The 15,914-nt window shown below is 37.4% G+C and overlaps 1 protein-coding gene across 2 annotated transcripts; it reads left to right on the top strand.

The window, feature by feature from the left end:
- The first annotated feature begins 306 nt into the window (after positions 1–306).
- LOC135582219 (oxysterol-binding protein-related protein 1D-like) lies at positions 307–10,993 on the top strand. 2 transcript variants are annotated; one of them, XM_065111861.1, is made up of 9 exons: positions 307–1,447; positions 3,578–3,934; positions 6,187–6,274; positions 7,011–7,486; positions 8,692–8,847; positions 9,087–9,395; positions 9,961–10,305; positions 10,554–10,710; positions 10,788–10,993. In XM_065111861.1, the coding sequence occupies exons 1-9, from the start codon at positions 926–928 to the stop codon at positions 10,790–10,792; spliced, it is 2,415 nt and encodes an 804-aa protein (XP_064967933.1). In that variant the 5' UTR covers positions 307–925; the 3' UTR covers positions 10,793–10,993. The 2 variants fall into 2 exon arrangements, with proteins under 2 accessions (XP_064967933.1, XP_064967932.1); XM_065111860.1 differs by having other exon boundaries at positions 308–1,447; positions 10,554–10,993.
- The last annotated feature ends 4,921 nt before the right edge of the window (positions 10,994–15,914 follow it).

Genomic DNA, 15,914 nt, shown 5'->3' with positions numbered 1-15,914 from the left:
TGCTTCAGATATTGGACAAGAAGAGAGGTAACGTCACTCATCATACTACACCTGCGAAATTTATGACGCCCTTTTAGATTTTGCCATATCCAACATCTTCTTTTATTGCTTCCAGATAAAGACAAACTCATGTCCGTTGTTCCTGGCCACCGCCCGAATCCAAACATGGACCCACCGCCCCCCGTCACGTGCCGCGCCCCCGATTTCCTGCCTCCACGTGGCGCTCCGCAGATCTCCCCGACCCAATTCTCCAAGCACGCACGATTCTTCACCCTCTTGTCCACCCGACCTGTGACTGCTGTAAACAACTGCGGCCAGGTTGCCGTTAAAGGGTTGGATGAGGAACGTTGGGACCTTTGCGAGTCCCATTAGAAGAAACGGCGATTTCGAACTCGGGCCCCGCCCTCCTTGGCTGTTGAGCCTTGTACGGGCCAGAGCGACGCGTGTCCGCGTCCGCGGAAGTCGGCACACTGGGCGAGTGGGCGACTCTTTTGGCAGGCGAACCGTGGTGGCGAACCAACAGCCGAGCCGCTGGGGGGTTCGTCTGCTTCCTGCCACTGCCGAGTGCTGCCGCTTCTGCTGCGCCCTTCAGCGAATTTAATGGATCTGCCGCGCCTCCGCTTAATTGCCTTCCTTCTCTTCTCCCTCCTCCGCCAGTTAATACCTATTATTCCTAATACAACACAACCCTCTCTCTCTCTCTCCCCTTCTTCTTCTTCTTTGTCATCGTTCATCTTCTTCCACTTCTTCAGATCTGGATGTGCCATCATCATGTCGCTCCGCGGATCCCTCACACGGCGGCCTTTCTTTTATCTGATCTGGATTCAGAAAGATGTGATATTTTCTTGATCTCCTGTTCTTGATCATCGTTCCCTGTGTGGAATTTCCGGGAATATTGGATCTTGGGCGGTGGGGAGAGCGGGAGATGAATCCTCTGTGCTGCATTGCGCCCGTGTCTCTGGAGCGGGGGGATCGCGGAAACCCGTCGCCGTTGGTGGCGCTCAAATCGGCGAAGCCCGCCCTTGGGGCCGAAAGTCCCACCAGGAACTCGTCCAGCAAGAGGCTGATCCAGGCCCCAGCGATCCTGCCCGACTCGGATGCGGCCGCCGCGTGCCGCGAGGCGGCGGAGGAGTCGGCGGCGGTGGTGGAGGGTGGGGATGGGAGGGGTGTGAACGGGGCCGTGGCGGGGGTTCTTTGGAAGTGGGTCAACTTCGGGAAGGGGTGGCGATCCCGGTGGTTCGTGCTGCAGGACGGGGTGCTGTCTTATTACAAGGTTCGCGGGCCGGATAGGATATTGATGGGGCCGGTGGCTTCTGAGGCCGGAGTGAGGGTCATCGGGGAAGAGTCGCTCAGACGGGTGCGGAAGGAGCAGCAGTGGGGGAATGTCGGGTTTGCGCGGAAGGGAGCCACGAAGCAGTGGAAGCCATTTGGGGAGGTACATTTGAAGGTGAGGTTTCAATCTTCTCTTTGGTTCTTATTGTTATTATTATTTCCTATCGAATAGTTCGTCTTTTTTCTTGAGATGATTCTTTGGTCAAAATGCTGTCTACTGCATGTGAATCATCTTGTTTACTTTTTTTTTTTCTTGTACATGACACTGTGGCTATAAATTGTGGCGAGCAAATGTAATATGTATAACATCCTACTTTATGTTGTGGCATGACAAAGTAAAATCATTGCTGTTTTGAGAAAAGTTGGGATGATTTCCTCATGAGAAGAGGTTGTTGCTTCTGTTGCTTATATCTTAGGAACATTTCTCCTTTTCTGATATATGCCAATTAAAAAAGAAATCATGATTTTGGCTTGAAAAAAATTCAGCTTTTGAGAGAAAATATGTAGTCTTTTGGCAATTGGATCAAAAAAAGTCTGGGTAACACAGACATAACCAATATGTGGATATTGTTTGTGCAAGCTGATTATCTGAAATGTTTGATGTGGCTTAATTTCCAACAAACAAGTTTCATTACTATGAAATTAGAGTTTTCTTTTAGTCCAACTTGTAGACAGTTTCTAAGAAAGATGGCAACGTTAATTTTCTGAAGGAAGTATGTTCCCTTTCAAATTTACTCGATCATCACATCATTGCGAACAAGGTCAATCCTAACGCCTGAAAAATATTTTGTCTAAAATATTTCGCCAGGAAAATGTGAATAAAAGAAATTTGGTAGTAATCATAAATTTAAGATAATTTTAGTAGTACAGATATGGCAATAACTTCTACTGCAAGAATTTCTTACATGATGTCTTTTTTATCTATGTTGTTCTTATTCTGTGCCCTATTCGAAGCCTATTTTCAATGTTGACTGGAACAGTGCTGGCATGCTGCAAGTAACTACAGTGTTGCTACAGAGTCTTGCATTTATGGGATTAGCTCTTTTGGAATAAGTTTGTCTTCATTCTCTAGCAGGACAATATAGAATCACATACATGGTAAAAGTTGCATACTATCTATTTGTTCAATGGCATATAATGCACGTGACTTGGTAATCACATCATAAATTTGTTTTTCTTGGATGTTGATGAATTAAACAAGGGACCATGTGTACTATACAAGTATTATGTATACTGTTACATTTTGTCTTATATCAAAACTTTAGATTGATGAACAAATAAATACATGAGCTATATACAGCAAGAGACTACATGGTGATGCTCTGAAGTCCTAAAAGCAATTATTTTGAGAGGTAAATTAATTAGGAAATCAGTAAAACTGTTATTAGATATGCTAAATACAAGACAGGTGAATTGAAGGATCTAGAGAAAGATATGTGTAAACTTGCTAAATTTAGGTGTGGTATCAGATGTCTGAAAGTGAAAACTTAATTATTTTTTAAAGGATGTTGACTTTAACAAATAAAAAGTATCATTTTTTAATCATATATTACATGTTGAACTTAAGATCCTTTAGTCAATCTATATATGGATTTAGGGTTTTGGGTCAATCAAAGGAACAAAAGATACAGCTCTGCGCAAGCAAAGATTAAATAAGATATAATTTTGAAGGATTTTTCTAGCATTTATGATCTGGTGATTTAGAATACATCTCTTCTCAGTGGTGAAATTGAATTTTTAGGAAGTAAAATTATGCCAACAAGATGTAGTCCCACCAATTTTGTGGTGAAATCGAATCTTGAATTTTTCATTCTTTTTAAGTGGAGATACCTCTGCAAATTGATAATCAAAACCATCTTATCCATGGAGGAAGGCTTTCACCCATTTATGAAATCTATGGCTTATTCATGTCAAAAAATATCATCATTCTTATAGTTTCTATTTGTAGCTACATGCATGAATAAGATGTTAGATCTAAAATGCATCCTTCAAAGTGCAATTCATGTTCCTTATGTTCTCTCAGTAGAGCAATTTGCACGGCAATACCTGTTGTATCAACTGTTCATCAGTGGTCATAGAATGAGGTGACTGTAATATTTGCTCATTATCTACCCTTGATTCAATGCCCCTTCAATGTAGTATTTGACTGGATCTCTTAAACCATCCTTTACTAGTTAAGTTGTCTACTCTTGCTGTCTTGCATGTATATTACTTTAACAAGTGAGCAGTGAATATCATTTTTCAGGTTTCTTCAATTCGTACTAGCAAGTCAGATGATAAAAGGCTGTACATATTTACTGGAACTAAAACTCTACATTTACGGTGTAATTCTAGAGAAGATCGAACCACATGGATTGAAGCTCTATTTTCTGCTAAGGAGCATTTTGCTCGTCTGCTGACAAGTAATGAATTTGAACCTATGGTAGAAGTTACTGTCTCGACTGAGAAATTACGAGAAAGATTGCTGCTGGAACGATTGAGTGAAGCAACAGTGAGAGAATGTGAGTCTATTATGCTATCTGAAATATCTGAACTGCAGAATAAATTAAAGTCTCTGCAACAAAAGCATCTTATTCTGCTTGACACATTAAGTAAATTGGAGGTAACTTTTCTTCTAAGAATGCTAGGCATTTGTTTCAATTATTTGCAGGTAGTTGTTAAACAAATCTGAGGATAAAACCACCAATGCAACATAATTTATTGTGTCAATGCAACATAATTTATAGTGGTGTTCTCCAGTCCATGTTTTCTGTTAATTTCCCCGCTTACTAATAATAGGAGCTTCTTCTTGCATTCAGGCACAGACTGGGCTGGAACCTTCTTCTGTTCCTGTCTTTAGCTTTTGATTTGCATTTGTTTTCTGTTTGATATTTGAGGCACTGCACTATCTTTCTAGTGGCACTTGTCTTTAGTTAGATTCTTTATGCTACACTCTTATTGTTGCTCCTGTTGTATTTCACTCTACATTTTGTACTTATTTAGTTATGTACTTAATTTCCATCGCAATGAAATAGCTAGTTCAAGCTTTAAATACTATTGAATTTGAACTAATGCTCGACTTCCAGTGGATCGATATTATGATTTTATATGCTTGTATATACACATATATGTTCATACGTGCAAGCAAAACTAGGCAATTTTTGTGTTTGATGAATTTATAATATGTTAGTTTGGACAATTTCTTTAATTGTGTTTATATGTTCTACCAAAATAAAATTAGAACTCTTGATCATATTCATGACCCTTGCACTTTTAAATTCAAAATCAAAAGATCCAACACCTAAATTGGAAGCACTCTGTACTTGAGGTTTCTTGAAACAAAGGTTTGGTTTATATGACTCCAACTCATGCATTAGTGGGCCTGAAATGAACCATTAACAATATCATATGATGTTTCTACATGATGAACCATCAGAAAAATCAAGAATGAGACTAGCCAAATTGTGGATTTGGATTGGAGAATCAGGATTTTGGCCAAAAGTTTTAAAATTTCAAATGAAAAGATAGATAACAATTCAAACTGTAAAAGTTGGAAAAACATATATGATCTAATAGTCAAAGTTAGCAACATGTTTCTACTTTACTGTCCATTCCATGGATCCATTAGTTAATTGCTTTCTAAAACACGAACATTACAATATCACCAATCATCTATATATACTCCTAATTTTCATTTTTACTTTCTAACTAAAGATTGACTAATGACTACTTTAGAAATTTAGGAAATTCTTGAAGTTTCTATGTCCAACACCTATAGTTTTACCATCATCGTAAGTTTTACTATTCATTTCAGTTTTTTCTAATTATTGCAGGATTAGATTAATTAAGTCGACATTTAATTAATATTTTGAGAACACAATCCTATAAATTCTATTTTCAGAATTTTCTAAGTATTGCAGGATTCAATTAATAAAGTGGACATTTAATTAATGTTTTGATAATAAAATCCTATAAATTCTATTAGTTATCTAGTTATACCCTTAAAATTTAAATCATTATAATTTGTGTTTCCATGATACTATTTACATCTAAGCATTTTATGGTTGCCAATACTGATTCAATAGTATGATTTTTGTCTTAAGAACCTGATATTGTATATTAGTCTCTTGTATATGTATTACTTGTTATACATTATTTTATATGCTTGTGATATGTTATCTGCTTCATATTTAATGTTAATTGTTTATCTTCATAATTTCTATCTTTCTTTTGAAGTTATTCATTTCAAATTTGTCTCTCTTTTCTTCTCTTTTTGTTTACCTTCCATCCTTTTTATTTTTATATCCTTTTTCCTTCTCATTTCATCTATTTTCTCTACTTTTCTTGTCTATTCTTTTTTCCTTTGTTTTTTTTTTTCTTTTATCTTTCTTCCTGTGAAGAGACTGGGTACTTGCCTAAGCATGAGTTATCTGGATAATCAGTAAGTGAAGGGGGGAATGAGCAGTTTACACCAAGGGGAGTGATCGAAGTTGATGACAGTAATGAGCATTGAGTGGTGGGAAGGAATTCTCTTGAGTCTTGACCATGATAACTTTTGGCCCTTTTGGCAAGGGTAGAGTCCGTAAGTCCCCTCCACCTCCTTTCTCTCTCCTCTTCTCTTCTCATCTTTCTTCTCTTCAGGAACTCCAGACATGGAAATGGAATCTGGATACAACACAGATACAATAACATGGCGAGAAAAGGACATGACATGACATGACATGATCATTATATGTTTTATCAATATTTCATTGACTATAAGTACATATTTTGTCACTAATGCTATCCTCGTATGGATTTATAATGAAGTGGAATGAAGAGCTAGTATCAATCTTGTGTATGTTCTCCCTTATTACTTGTGTTTTCTTCATGTAGACAGAGAAGGTTGAGCTGGAAACTACAGTAGTTGATGAAACAAAGGAGCGTGAAGTGCATCTTGGATTGGTGAATGGAAGATTCAGTGGTTAGTAGTATTTACTCTTACCTTGAGTACTGATGTCAATATGAAACTTTAAGAATAGGTGTATATTATCTAATGTCAAACATTGTTTGGTTTTACTCCAAAATATTTGGATTTTTTTTGGAGGTTTGGTGTCAAATTACTCAATTAGATTTTGCTTTTTTTACTTTTTCCAAGCTTTCTAGTTTGGGATCAGTCTTGGTTTTTGTATGATATTTTCCTGGAGGCCTATGATATTGAATACAAAAAATGGTATTAACTACCACAATTGATATTTGATACACAAAAAATGTACAATATAACCTCCGCATATCAAGTTGCCAACCAATGAATTCTTCGAATTCTTCCTTTTATATAATTAATTTTAGTATCTGATTCACCAAATTAATAAAAAATATTTAAAATATAAGGAATAGCAAACTTACACAAAATTGCAATAATTGATTTCATCAAAATTCATATGGTAATGAGTTCTTCAATCCTTCTATATTCCATTGAAGAAATATGGGAATTTGACGATCGAGAGGCATGCATTTAGTGATGATTTCTTTTTGGCTAGAGAAAAATAATGTTTAGATCCTTCATCAGCAACATTCCTTTAGTTGCTGTCTTTGTGTGAATCTCGCATGCTATCTTCTGTAGACTCCAACTAACCTTTTTTCTTATGGTTTATGTAAAATTTGAAGATTTTGACTGTTTATTTTCTTCTATCTGAGGAGATTTGTTAACTTCTTTTCAGACTTCTATTCAGTCATATCAGAGGGGACTGCAACTGACTCAGAAGCAGACAATGAAAGTCAGGGGGCAGATGTGGAAACAGATGAAGATGATGGAATGTATTTTGATACTAGAGACTTCTTATCTTCTGAGTTACTGAGAAGTGGTTCATACCGTAGTCGGGAACTTATGGGTAATGGTGTTGCTGGGTCTACATTTGGCATTGAATCCAGCTTTCCTGATGGTACGCAAGATATTGGTCTAGGAGTCAGAACTTTGGAATATCCCTATGTCAAACGGAGGAACAAATTGCCTGAGCCCAAGGAAAAAGAAAAACCTGTTGGTTTGTGGTCAATAATCAAAGAGAATATTGGGAAGGATCTTTCTGGAGTTTGTCTCCCTGTTTACTTCAATGAGCCGCTCTCTTCTTTGCAGAAATGTTTTGAGGATCTGGAATATTCGGACTTGGTTGATCGAGCATTAGAATGGGGCAGGCAGGTGTGTTTATATTATTTCAACTATGATATTTATACTCTTTCTGATTGCTTAGATGCTGTTTTTTCTCTTGATTTTCTTGTGAAAGCTTCAATTTTTCTAAAGGAAATGTAGGCAGATTATCTACCCAATTTTTCTTGTGAAAACTTAAATTTTTTTACCTCCTTATTTGGATTTCCTGGATTAAACCATGAAGCCCTTTGTCATGGTGGAGCATTGTTACTGCTGCTCCAAGGGCTTCCCTAACGTATGTGCATTATATCCATTGCAGAAATCACTGGCCAAAGAATGCCAACTGAAACTAATTCATATATCTTGCATTGCATGCATTGATGTACTCTGTGAAATTCTTCTTCACAAAACACCTTACTGCAGTACAAGATCATCTGCTTGGTTATTTTTGACACCCTTTGGTTCAATGATATAGTCGATATTGAATTATGGTCTTCATTAACTAAGCTTCATCAAAGTGTCTGGTCCCTCTAGAACTAGATCTTAAACCTAAATTTTAGTTTAAATTCATTCAGTACTATTTTACTATTTGTCGATATTGAAATATGCTTCTGCTTGCAGTTACATGGAAGTCTTCCCTATGCTTGTTGATGTAAAATTTGGTCTGATATGTTCCAACATTTTCTGGTCATCTCATGAAAGGAATTATATGTGGTAATTGGCAGTCAGTATAGAAATTCTATCAAATCTTCTGTTGATTCTTCTCGAATTTTATTTCTTAGTAGCCCACCACATGTATGACCGGATGTAGCTTGGAATTCAATGAATCTTATGAAAAACATGGTGTAGTTCTTAGCTGTTGCCATAATCATCTGGATCAATCATTTGTTTATTTTGTTACCTAGTCCTGCAAAATGGATTGTGAATACCTATTGATGATAATAATACAAGCAGCCTGTGATTAGAACTATGATTGTGATCACAAGTTATATAGTGAAGTCTTGTTTTCAAATGTCATTTGAACCAATTCAAAACAATAATTGACAGTATCCTATTAAGTAGCACTTTCACTACATTGTCTATATAAGTCACCATCCTACTAAAACTAATGTTATTTAGAATGAGTTGTATGGTTATGACTATCTCTGAATAGTGAACGGAGATTTGATGGGGAATATCTTATGTTATATGTAATTGGCTATAGAGTTTGGTGCTCCAAATTGTGATAACAAATGGATGTGCTGAACATAATGCAGGGAAACAGCCTAATGAGGATTCTTCACATTGCTGCTTTTGCTGTATCTGGATATGCTTCGACAGAAGTCCGACAGTGCAAACCCTTTAACCCTCTGCTTGGGGAAACTTATGAAGCTGATTTTCCAGATAAGGGTCTTCGCTTCTTCTCTGAGAAGGTTAAAGTTTCTCCTTTTCAGCAATTGCTTAACACACTAATTATCATGGATTATGGCTTCTCCTAGAATTCATATATACTTGGACAGCAACAAGAGACCTCACTTTGACTTCTGTTTCTTCCATATGATTCTTATCTTTTATCCCACAAATATGATTCTCTTTTGTGCTTGGAGCACTGGAACATCATAGTAGGTATCATATCACTGGTTATAGTGACTAACATGTCCACTGCTTTCAGGTGAGTCACCACCCAATGGTTGTTGCTTGTCACTGTGAAGGTAGAGGATGGAATTTCTGGGGTGATTCCAATTTAAAAGGAAAGTTTTGGGGTAGATCCATTCAGCTTGATCCTATTGGGATTCTAACTCTTCAGTTTGAAGATGGGGAGATATTTCAGTGGAGTAAAGTCACTACTTCAATATATAACATAATTATTGGAAAAATCTATTGCGATCATTATGGTACTATGCGAATAAAGGGCAGCGGCGACTATTCCTGCAAGCTAAAGTTCAAAGAACAGTCCATTATTGACCGTAATCCCCATCAGGTATTTCAGTAGTAAACGTGGAACATGCAGATGTTTCTACCCTACAATGCCTTTGACACTAGACTATTTCATTATATAACTGTCTCTAAATCTTTACCTATTATTTACTTTTCTTCTATATGTTTTTGCATTTTGTTCTAAACGAGAAAATTGGATCATCCAACTCAGCAGAGCATTTCATGTTGATTCATCTTTTTTGTGTTAAGGAAAGTAACTACATGCAAAACACAATATGTATGACTTTACTTGAATCAAATGTTTATTATTCTTACCAGGGGCAGAATTCTTGTTTTGGAAGTTTCAGCCATGACAAAATCACAAATTTGTACTCATGATAATTGGTAATAAGATACCTGTGTAACAAATAATTGAAAAAAGATTGCAAAGCAATAATGCCAAACAAGTTGTATACTTTTCCTCCAAGATAAAAAACTGAACAAGTCATTTCCAAGGGTGACATCTTTACACAACTATCAAAAAATTGCAGCACATAGTTATTAAGCCATCATACTTGTATGCTCTCTTTTTCTCTCTGTCTGCTGAATAGGTCTGCTTTATTTTTCAGGTGCATGGTTTTGTTCAAGATAATAGAACTGGTAACAAGGTAGCAATGTTGATGGGGAAGTGGGATGAGGCCATCTATTATGTGCTAGGAGACCCAAGCACAAAGCCGAAGGGTTATGATCCGATGTCAGAAGCAGTTCTTCTTTGGGAGCGAGATAAGTCTGTAACTCAAACACGATACAACCTCACACCATTTGCCATTTCATTAAACGAGTTGACACCATCCTTGATGGAAAAGTTGCCCCCAACCGACTCCCGCTTACGGCCTGATCAGCGACATTTAGAGAATGGGGAATACGAGCTGGCAAATCTAGAGAAACTCAGGCTGGAACAATTACAACGACAGGTTTTTTTTTTTCTCTGGTCCCATCATCTCAAATTTAATCTTCTGCATTTCTTTCAAGTTCGATAATGCTTTCGAGAGTCAGGTGGTTTTTCTTTCACTTATTTATTGTCAATGTACATTCCTGAACTTATGATGGAGATCATTCACTTGCAAAAACTAGAAAGCGAATTTATAAATGAGCATTAAGATCTCTTCACTTTCTATTGTTAAAGAAAGTTTCTCTGTAACAAAAACTATATTGTTTACAGGCAAGAAGGCTGCAGGAGAAGGGATGGCAACCAAGGTGGTTCAAAAAAGACGGCGACGATGACTGTTACCGGTACATGGGTGGATACTGGGAAGCAAGAGAGAGAGGAAACTGGGAAGGAATTCCTGATATATTTGGTCAGGGTGATACTCCGTTGGGTACGGATTGATTTTGTTTTTTTATCTCCCATGTGCATGCATTACAAAAATTTAGTAATGCAGTGATCTATAATTAGGATGATGCATTTGTCTTTATCAAGCATGGCGATGTTTGAGATCAAGATTTCTCTCTGACTGGTTCATTGTAAGAAAAACTCATCTTGTTCCTTGGTGATATTAGTCGGTCCAAGATCAAGACACTACAAGAGAAGCTTCTTCGATCTCGCAACTTTAGGTAATGTCATTCCATCCAAGATCCAACTATGTTTGTTACATCCTCAAATGCATGAGATCAATGAATGTGTGACATGCTATGACTACAAGAAAGCTAGCTAGCTAATGTCATTCAAAATTTACTTCACATTAGAGGAGCTCTTGCTTTTATATTTTTGGTAGTTCAATTTGTCTCATCGGACAAGAATAATCCTTTTAATCATCATATTTGACTATAATCAGATGTAAGGTTTTCAATTTTTTATATCGGACCTATGTCAGGCAAGAAGAAGAAGAAAGAAGAGGAAGAAAGTGGACAAACAATAAGATAGAGTAAAGGTGTTAACATGTACTTGCCGCAATACAATGAGAAGTTAATTGTAATGGAGTTCTTCACATTGGACAATGTCTTTTGGCTTGATCTTAATCTATAACTCACTCTTGGGGCATTGAGTTCTAACCAAAGTAGGTGTCGATATAAATCTATGATTGGATGTCCAATGCATTGTTGTTTTGAAGAGAAATGTTCATAATTCTTGGGTATCCAAGGAGACTCATATAATAGGTGTTGAGTTATGCTAATTGAAATCATTCCAAGGCATCATGAAGTGTTCCAAAGCTAATTGAAATCATCAGTCTTGTTTCAGTTATGCAGCTTACACAACATATCTCAGTGGTGCAGCCATGAAACATTTGACTACTGATCCTTGTGACTCCCCCATCTCCTCTTTTAAGCCTTTCCATACTGTGACAGCCAATTATTAGGCCTACCATCCTCTAGCCAAAATTTCCTCCATTTTGACTGTCTTCTCATTAGACCAATAGCTTTCTGCTGCCATGTGCTTCCTCTCTTGCAGTGGAGCTCACATGAGATGATTATATTTTTTTGGAAGAACTCAAGAGAGAGAGAGAGAGAGAGAGAGACAAACTTAATGTTATGATCACTGAAAGGCCTGAGGCTGGAGCCAGCCACCCATAAAGCCATAGGGACAAAATGGAGCCTATAAGCCTGGGTTTCTGCCTGCCTAAATCTCCTTTCTTTGACCTGATGAGTGTGTCTTTGTGTTTGGTCTATGTGGTTCTTCTGATTTAAATCCAGTAACAGAGACACAGAGAGAGAGAGGATATGGGGTATGCCAGAGTGGTGTTTTGGATGCTTGTCCTCATGCTTGCAGGCCTCTCCTTTCCCCGTCAACAAACTGTAGCTGGTAAAGCATCTTCTTCCTAATCTGCTGCAGCATTTCATATGTAGTGTAGAGAGAGAGAGAGAGAGAGAGAGCTTTTATCATCCAGAGTCTTGACATGTTTCATTCTTATGCTGTGATGGATCGAAAGGCGCCATTAGACTGCATGATCAGCGGCGAGGAGCGACGCAGACGACGAAAGAGAAGCTGCCTTGGTGGTGGAATCAGGATTACGCTCGAGTAAGTAGACGAAGACCGATACACAATGAGTTCAATCCATGAGTTCAAGCAGGTCTCGAGCTTCTCCTTGGATCCCTCGGTCGCTTCAACACGAGCCAAAACTGTACTACTTTTACGTAGTGTTTGTTCATAGAGATCTAAAGTTCATTTTTCCTTCTCATTTCTACTCCCATGAAAGAGAGTAGATGGCAATGCCATTGCGATCTCTCTCTACTTCTTTGTTTGTACGTAGGATCTCCAAGTACAGGTCCCTGTTTTGCCATTCTCCATCCGTCAACAGCAATCTAATATCTGAGGTTTCTACCGCAAACTCATTGATGACAAGAACACTTTCTTATTGGTCGCTGTTGATATATTTAGATATATCATATTTCATGTTCTTGTCGCAGAAACAAATAAGAGAAAGAAAGCGTAGAATGTGTTTGTTTCATGATGTTTGAATCCATCTGTTTGGTCGCATCAGATGTTTGACCATTTTACGCGCGCTAACCCGAATGTTCGTTCAAGAAGCATTCAACTCAGATCTCTCTCTCTCTCTCTCTCTCTTGGCTGACATGAATGAATTCATGAACGAGTCAAAGATTCGCCTACTTTGAGTATTAGCGTGGTAATTAATGTCAACTGTAGGAAGGAAAACTAGTATAGTTGGAGACACATCAAGCTGCGTTACGGACCTTTCTAAGTCTCTGTTCCTCTGAGAGAGAGAGAGAGAGATCTCACATGGATGCATGGGAAAGAGAGAAAGAAGAATCGTCAGAAAAGAAGAAAGAGGACAAGACAAGGGAGACGGAAGTCTCCGTTGGTCTGCCGAAGCCGCGTCGGGTCGTGTCCGGGGTGGGGAAAACCAAGCAAAAGAAGGTCACATCAGACGTCACACGCCGAGGGGGAGCGCACTGCCGCCACATGCACCTACGGCCGCTGTCTCCTCCCTCCCTCCCTCCGTCCCTCCCTCCGTATCGCCCACGCCGCACTTAATCCTCACTCCGATCTCACAATCGATAGTTTTTGGTTACATGAAACTTAAAATTGGAATCGAAACAATTCCGACAGTTCTGATTTTAAAAATCGACAGTTTCAGTGTCAAAACGGGACTGTCTATTTTTACTTTATTTTGTTGTCGGAAGACACAGATTTTATCATTTTTAATGAGTATTTAATTAATTATTCTTTTTCTGATCGATTTGGAATCGAATCTGAGTCGTTCGATTCTAATTCCGATTCTCACTTCCAATAATTAGAATGGCCAATTCTATTCAATTTTGATCCTTTTGATCAATTTAATGTTCTGAGTCTTTCCTAAAAGGAATTTCATATAAAAAAATTTATGACAGATGATTTGAATTAAATAATAAGATTTAGGTATATAATATCACTAATTTGAAATTAAGTATTTTATTTTATAATTTAAACTTAATAAATTAATAAATTAATTATGACATTATATTGAATATGAATAAATCATTAATATGATGAGATATTCGAATAGAAAAAGATTATTCACAGACACTCTAATGTCAATGCCAACTGGATTAGTATCTCAAGAAACATATTTGTCAATTTGCTACTTACACCAACAAAAGAATAATTTAATATTTTATTTTAGAACAAAAGAGACATTCACACCGATCACTATTTATAGAGATAATTACATATTATCCACTATATTAGCTACCTTTGGTATTTCGAATCATACACTTTAAAAAGTTATATTGATATTTCTATAATTATGAAAGTAAAACATCTAGGTCTATTTACCTTAATGATATCAGTTTTACCAATGGAAATATAAAAATAAAGGATAAAAAGATAATTTTAACGTTTGATGATAGACGATATCGGTGATAACGAACGACACGTTGCTGGCATCGATGCCAATGTAGTTGCTTGGCCACCTTCGATGATGATAAAGTATGCTCACATCGCGATGCCATTTACCTCCACGAGAAATGTGTCGCCAATCTTATCATCGCCCGTCCCTTTGTGTTTTTATGTTTTCATCTGTAAGACTATCATCGTTTGGATAAATAGATTTAAATATTTCACTTTCATAATTATAAAGATATCAATATAATTTTTTAAAGCATAAGGATTACAACACTAAAGATAAACTAACTAGAGGATTAACCCCTATCAACAACACATGCTCGAAGAGGAGAGTGAAAACCAATAGTAGGCGCCCTGTTGGAGATCTTCAAGCTAAAATTGTCAGGTGATGATCATTTACAGAGTGTAGTTAATGTGTGGAGTGATTGGATTTCTCATCTCTCTCTCTCTCTCTCTCTCTCTCTCTCTCTCTCTCTTAGTGGTTTAGGCTGAAGCAGCTACCTCATGACCTGTACAGTTCCTAGAGGAATAGTTAGTCCCAATCTAAACTAATCATAGCAAGCCAACAAAAAATACAAAACACTAGCAGAAAACATTATCAATCCTCAGCAGAATCACATAATCCTGTTGGTAATGACTAAGGCACATCACTGGAGTATAACTATTAGGTTAGATCTCACATGCACCATAAAACGATTTAACTTTGAGCTATATTTGAATCTTGAGTTAAATTGACTCAAAGTAGGAGGGTCATAACACCTCGATTGGGTCTCACTGAGATGAGATTTCAATCAGTTTATAAGAATTCGGTGGAGATACATACTATCATTAACAATTTAAGTATGTTAATCAGATGTTCAAACTCATCGAGTCAAGGAGTTCAATTATTCTATTGGACTAAATTTACTCATATATCTGATGAATGATTCAGCTTCAATGTGAGCTCTGTGATACTGTAGAAGAGAACCGTACCCATCTTATATATGGAGAATTAAAGGAAACATTTAATTTTAATTAGCTCTCCATTATGGTTTTTCTTGTCTTATTTTCATTTTCTTTTGAACTGAATCTTAATTGTTACAATTTTCTTGTATATGGAATTTTTTCTTGTATGTATAGTGAAGAAACAACTGTACCAATGGCACAGAGGATTCTGAATCATTTACTTGCAATGGGCTGAGAATTCTGTGTGGCTCGCAACTTTAATGCTTCACAACAACAATCATGATCAGCAATTCATTCAATGTTATCAAGATGATGGATTCAGAAAGGAAGCTGTGCCTTCAATCACTGACAACAGACAGAAGAAAGGATCAAACATCAATCATTCATTCTACTCAAAAGTTAGATGCTCATCTACTATGTTGCATCAAGTGATTTGTCCAAGCATTTCTTATCACAGAGGTAGACCCCATGGATGCATTATATTCCCTGCTCTATTTCCAGTATCAAGTTTTTGTTGCATGTCCTCTCAATGCCCACTCTGCATGAATCATTCTCTGCCAATCCACAGTAACTTCAAATCATATGGCAAGAAGAAAGCAGGAAAAAGTGCTTCAGTATAATGTAACATGAATTGATGTGAAGAAGAAGCACAGCACTTTTCTTAGGCCCCTTCATCTGCCAGTGACTCTCCCCAGCAAGCTGATACAGAGCTTGTTGAGGTTGTTCTTGGGAGAGACTTCATGAGCAAAGAACTTAATCTTCTACTATTGCAATTGACATGTGAAGCGGAAGCACAGG

The sequence above is a fragment of the Musa acuminata genome, chromosome BXJ2-6, assembly GCF_036884655.1.
Source record: "Musa acuminata AAA Group cultivar baxijiao chromosome BXJ2-6, Cavendish_Baxijiao_AAA, whole genome shotgun sequence".
Lineage (NCBI taxonomy): Eukaryota > Viridiplantae > Streptophyta > Magnoliopsida > Zingiberales > Musaceae > Musa > Musa acuminata.
This window is presented reverse-complemented; position numbering and strand designations above follow the sequence as displayed.